The sequence below is a fragment of the Salvia miltiorrhiza genome, unplaced genomic scaffold (assembly GCF_028751815.1).
Source record: "Salvia miltiorrhiza cultivar Shanhuang (shh) unplaced genomic scaffold, IMPLAD_Smil_shh fragScaff_scaffold_135_1, whole genome shotgun sequence".
NCBI lineage: Eukaryota > Viridiplantae > Streptophyta > Magnoliopsida > Lamiales > Lamiaceae > Salvia > Salvia miltiorrhiza.
Window position 1 is genome coordinate 16,748 of NW_026651414.1, and position 6,669 is coordinate 23,416.

General features: G+C 39.9%; 1 protein-coding gene across 1 annotated transcript; it reads right to left on the minus strand.

Moving 5' to 3' along the window:
- Nucleotides 1–505: 505 nt before the first annotated feature.
- LOC131002458 (uncharacterized) lies at nt 506–1,565 on the minus strand (the record flags this gene model as incomplete). The annotated part of the gene is made up of 1 exon (XM_057928953.1): nt 506–1,565. A coding segment is annotated over exon 1 (1,060 nt), but the record flags the coding sequence as incomplete, so codon positions are not given.
- Between the last annotated feature and the right edge of the window lie 5,104 nt (nt 1,566–6,669).

Below are 6,669 nucleotides of genomic sequence, written 5' to 3' on the forward strand. Positions count from 1 at the left end.
AATTGCATATCTGGGTCATCTAGTTTGGATACTAGACTTTCATTCCACTCAACTCTTGTGCGGCACTAAATCATATACGTACTTAATTCCCTAACAGCGCGATATCGTTTAGCAAACTAGAAAATTTTCCTCAAACTCTGGTACGTCGTTATGTCGTGGAAACTTGTCTCGTCCTCTCCTGAAGATTGAAGAGGGATCTTTTCTCTTGTTAAAAGTATCGTGGCGCTGACTTGAGTAAGTCAACCAATTCGAGGATTGCATCAAATTCTATCATAGGAATAACATGTAAGTATGTCTAAATGTTTCAGCGCCTATATCGAGCTCTGAGTTCGCGGTGACGTCCTTAGTAGCAGTCTTTCATCGTCAGTTGTACTAATTTCTAACGTTATTACGGACGATTGTGGCGTCAATTCTAATATCTTACAAGCAGCATATGAAATGAAAGAATAGGATACTCCAGTATTGAATAGAGCTATAATCGACATGTCGAAAACATTAACCGTACCTGCCATGTTTCCGTGATCTCCTGCTGCTTGGTGTTGGTTAATGGCATAGGCCCTAGCGTATTGTGGTTGCCCCTGATTTCTTCTAGGACTTTGGTTTTGTCGCTGTTGGTTCCCGGGATTTTGTTGTTGGGGTGCTCCACCTCCCTTCTTTGGGCAAGTCGAGACATAATGCCCGGCCTCTCCGCAGTTATAGCAGACGTTCATTCCTTTCAGACATTCTCCCGGATGGAGTTTTTGACATTTTGGGCAAGGAGTTTGAACCATTGCTTGAGGTTGTGGATTCTGATGTTGGTTCCGATTTTGATTCGCCATCCATGGTTTCTTCCCATTTCCAATGTTTCCACCAGTCCCTTCATTCCATTTTCTCTTTCCCTTACTACCATCTTGAGATGGTACGAATCCAAACTGTTCGGGGAATTTTCCTTTCTCTCTTGGCAACAATGACTCAATAGTGAGGGCTCTGCTCAATGTCTGCGCGTAGGTGAGACCCCCTTGACTTGCTAGGGAAATCGCTATCTCGTGACGCAGTCCGTTTCTGAACTTCTCTGCGCGTTTCTCATCGCTGTCCACCAACGTCGGAGCATATCTTGATAGCTGATTGAATGCCCTGTCGTACTCAGTCACAGTTCCCGTTTTCTGTCTCAGATTCCAAAACTCATTCTGTTTCTTCTGTCGGTAACATCCCGGTATATACTTCTCATACAATTCAGCCTTGAACTCTTCCCATGTGAAATTCTCCCACTGTTCGTCAGTCATGGTCCGCCTAACTGACTCCCACCAAAAGTCAGCTTCGTCCACCAACTGATATGTTGCGCATGCCACTTTGTCCTCATCGTCACAACGTATGTAGTTGAAGATCCGTTCTATTGCCCTAACCCATTTCTCGGCATCCGCAGGTTCGCCCAATCCATCAAACGTTGGAGGTTTTTCCTTGCGAAACTTTTCCTCGGCTGTGCGATTTGGTGCTACTTGTGGAATAGGCTCTTCGGGTACAAATCCCCTACCGCGCCCACGGCCACGTCCGCGCCCTCTACCACGTCCTCTTGGTGCACCTTCCATTCTGATTGACGGACGAGAATCAGCAGACGAAGAGACTCTTTCGGCATACATACATACATACATACATATATAGATATACACGAGATATATCGCTTCTATAGTGTAACCATGTGAAAGACTAGTTCTACGTGGAAACTAATCTAAACTTAAGTGGAATAACTTAAGTGAAACCTTAATCTCATGACATTTCTTCTACGTTGTAACATATCTATGTTAAACGTTGCTATGTTATCATTCCTTACTTAAATCGATCAAGCGGAGCTTTCACGACTAACATTTCTAAAGTATCCTTGGGTAGTACTCAAACGGTTTGTAAGAGACTCATCATTCATATCGTACAGGCAGTGGACCTAACACGATAACATAAAACTTTTCATTCATTTAATCATTTGTTTCTTTTGAAACCTTTAAACATATGGACAATAAATGCCCCTTTCATAAAATTTTTCTTAAGCCGGAAAGATTAATGAAATCTAACTCGACCATAAATTCATTGATTCGTTAAGGGCTCGGGTAGTCCCAAACACGACATACATACATACATTGGTTATATGAGTTAAAGGCTCAAAATAACAATATGAAAGCGATAAGCAATTCATATAACATCATACATTGAAAGCGCGCACTTCTTAAAAACTTTGAAAGCATTTAAAATCATTAAAATTTTTAAGTCGTACCTTTTGTTGCGGCAGTGTGACGGCGAGCTGAGGGTCAACAAATTTTCTTAGAAGCCTAGAGGTACTATTCTAGACTCGACATTAGAAGCTTACGGTTATCAGAGACATGAAAGAAAACTTATGCTCTGATACCATTCTGTCACACCCCAATTCTTGAAGGAATAAACTATAATTGAGGTGCGACTAAAATCATAGAAATAAACAAGGGAAGAACCTTGTGAAATTCAGATAATAGGATAAAAGGTTGGGCAACGCCCTTTGAATGAAGAAAGATAGAAATCAAGTGATACTAATCAATCAACAACATTCTAAACTTCAGGATCACAAGTTTGGTTTCATGCTTCTGATAACCAACGTTAAATAACATAGAGCTAGAAGTTGAGAGTCTACACTCGATAAGAAACATAATTCAGAATTTAACATAAAGGTCTTAAGATAGAGAAACATAAGACAAATAAGAGCTAATGCAACAGCGGAAGACAAAATACGGAGTTGAACCCTAGCCTCAGCTCTGCCCCGTCAGCACCGACCAATCAACCTGAAAACATTTGAAAGTATTTTTGGGCTAAGTACTAATGTACTTAGTGGGCTAGCATTTTTATAAACATTTCGTAATCATAAGAGCAGTTTATCCAATTATTTTGACATGACTTAGAAGGTTTTAAATTGAAATAACTTCTAAGCATGTTAAAACATTTTATTATATTGCGCGCAATTGTCACACTCCCTTTTCGTTACTCGCTGTGATCCCGGACCTTTTAGCCACCGACGGATCCATTACTCCTGCTTTACTTGAACTGAGGGCGTAACCCAGTCAAGTTCCCATTTGGGACCCAATGCTCCGGAACACATCCCGTCGAGCACCCTTATAACGCCTCATACATGATTAGTGCCCGATGGAGATCAACCCACCAGGTCAGCTAATAGGTGTACACAATTCTCAAATAACGTGTTAGGTCAAGAGAGAACCTCGATCGATTCATTGTTGCGAGCCTTAAACAGAGCAGAGTGCACAAAATATTTTATCGGATAAACAGTTTTCATTTCATTGAAACATTTAAGCTCAATAGCTAAACCATACATTTGGAAAATAAGCCCACCTGATTAGGCAATGCCTGTCGTTTATTCTTAACTCTGAATCGGTATAGCAGTGCTAATCCTCACGATCCACAAAGCCTACAAGAAATCTATAATCTTAATAGGTCTCCTGAATCTAATCTTAAGTCATAGTGTAGTGCTTATCTTTCTATGATTCACTTAGCCGGGTTTTCAAAATTTAATAAATATTTGAAAACTACATTCTTGAGTCAAAGACACCAACAATATCCTTGCTCGATTTTACTTAAATAATTGAATTAATAATAAAGTCAATTTAATCATAAATGATTTTATGCACAATTTTTTTTTTTATGCAAATCTCTTTCATGCTTTAAAACATATAACCAATAATCACACTTAATACATATGCACATAATAATAATATTATGCAACTTAATCTTTAAAAAAAAATAATTAAAATAAATCGGTTTGATCTAATTAAATATTTAGGAAATTAAATCATCAATCAAATATGTAAGGTAAATAAATTATAAAAATACTTTGCAGCCCATTTCTTAAATAAAAATGACCCAAACAATTTAATGTATAGGCCCAACTAAAATAAAAATTCGCAGCCCACTAGGAGGCCCAAAATAATTAAAATTGAGGCCCATATATACCTAATTTTTCTTTCTTCTTTAAACACACACAAACACACGCACATACTCACACACAGCGGCGCACACACACGCAGGCAGCAGCAGCTGTTGCTGCGCTTCCCTCTTCCTCTCCGGCTTCCATAGCCGCCGCCGGCCACGCCGCTCCCTGACTCCCTTCTCCCTCGTCTCCTACCAACGCCGCACCACCCTCTCACCTTTCTCTCGTCCCTCTCCCACGTAGCACACACACATCCGGAGACGCCTACACACGACGCACCACCTCCGGCCGCCGCCTCCCTCTGAAATCCGACGACCGCAGCGGCTAGCAAAGCCAACCACCACCGCACGCCCAAAGCCGCCAATCGCCTCCCCCTTTCTCCTAACCTTCCGGCGAACAACAGCGAGAAGCCGTTACTGCCCTCCCCTCTACTCTCGACCCCTGCCGACTCCACACACTCACCACCCTCTCGCTCCCTCTTCCTCTCTAGCTTCGACGGACAGCAGCTGCCAGGCCGCCGCCGCCGTCGCCGAGCTCCGTCCCAGCCAACAGAACACACGCACCCTCGGCTTCACTCTCTCTCTCTCTACGCGCTCCGGCCAAACAGCAGCTCGGAGCCACCGCTGACCGCCGCCTGCCCTCTCTCTCCTTACTCGATTCTCACCACAGCAAGCACACACTCAACATCAAGCCAACACAGCAACACACAAGTCCAGTTCATATAAATTCTTCATTTCTGTATCATTTAATCTTTTCATCTATGTTACCAAATGTAAGAACAATATTCAGTATCTCTTTGTTTTATCTACAGTTGGTTTTATTCGTACTATGATGTTGAGCATGAATGAATAAGTAGAGAGAGGAATTGAAAGGTGAAACCTTTTTGTATGAATTCTGTTCGGTGGTTTCTGTAAAAATGACAGATATTTGATGGTTTTCTCTGCATATGAAAGAAATCTGCTGATATTAGAAAATGAATGAGAAGATTGAGACTTGAATAAACAAGAAGAATTCTTTACCGTAGAAGTTGTGTTGTTGTGGTAAGGAGAGAAGATGAATGAGGATGAAGTTGTGTTGTTGTGGTAAGGAGAGAAGATGAATGAGGATGATATTTTATAGGAGCAATGACGAATAATAGAAAGTAGAAGCATGCGTGAAGGATTGAAAAGAGGGAGGTGAGCATTGAAAAATTTACCCAAAATCCCTGAGATTAGGGGATTTTGTATGACTTGTAGGAGTGGGCGCATGGGTGAATAGTGTAGCAATTGTAGAGGCATGGTGAAACATACTGTTCATGGCTGTGGTACAAATGAGGAGGTTGGTGTGGGCTTTTGGGCTTTGGTATTTATAGAATATCATTTCAATAAAAAAAAAAACTAAGGCCCAAATAAATATTTGTCAAAGCCCAACACATTTAAATAATTAAAGCCTAACATAAATTAAATCATGTAGTATTAAAAATAATATTAGCATATAGAATTAATCACATTCATATAATTCAATTTATGCAATGCACAAAAATTCAAAAGACTAAATTTTATAAAAGCTTTTGAAAATAATTTTGTTGGAATAAACTCATTTTCATTTCTCCGGCATAAATCATCTTAATCTAAGTTCAAAAAAAATTCTAAATTTAATATAAATAGGCGGGGTGTTACAATATGTCTTCGAATCGGTAAAGATTGCAGACGTTCCTCAAGCTCTATTTATAGGCGAAGTCTTGAATAGATCCATTGGAGAGATGGTCTTTAGGATTTCTGCCGTTGTGAGAGGATGTCACTTCTTGGGCTGAGGTGGCAATCTTCAGATATTCCATGTAGCAAACATTTGAATTGTCTCGTCCTTGGAGTATGTTGTTTCTGCATCTTTACACGCAAGGGGAAGCGTTAGTACTTGCAAGGACGATCTTCAAATCTTCGGCATTTAATGTTGTTGTACTTGAGCATTTAATGCAGCGCGTCTGGTACTCTTCACTTCAGTAAGATGTAGAATGTCGACCGGTGCTTGATTCAAGCTTCAGTTCAATGCTGATATTGCATTTCATGAATATCTTCAACTGGTAACTGTAGTCTTCCAATCGGGATGCGTCCTTCAGTGATCCAGTGCGAAAGGCTTCAGTCAAGCTGCCTTCAGTCTCCGGTCTTCAATCAGCTGATCTTCAGTCTTTGCAGCTTCAGTCAAAACTAGTGAGGACTAAAACACTTGAGTCCATAAAAGAAATATAAACAAGAAATATAAACAAGAGAAGCTTTCTAATGGTTTTGGTATCATCAAAACTAGGAGGTTGGATATCTTTTAGTGTCCCAATAGTTAATTAAAATGATGTTTAATTAACAATTAATTAGTCCCTAAAATTTTCCTAAAAAGAAAATCAGACAAGATTATTGGGACAAACCAAAAAGGAAAGTGGGACAAGATTATTGGGACGAATGGAGTATATACTACCTCCGTCCCACTATAAGTGAGACTCTTTCTATTTTGTGTGGCCCACCATAAGTGAGACTCTTTCCGTTTTGGGTAAAAGTTTTACCCTTTAAACACCTTTTCACTTTTTCACCTACACACTAAATACACCTTTCTTAATTCTCGTGCCCGAAAAAAGGGTCTCACTTATAGTTGGACGGAGGGAGTATCAAACTAAAGCTAATCTTATGACCTTTAATTTGATATGCATATTGAATATTTTATTGTTACTTAAATTACACGATTTTTAAAAAGAAAGAAAGAAAAAA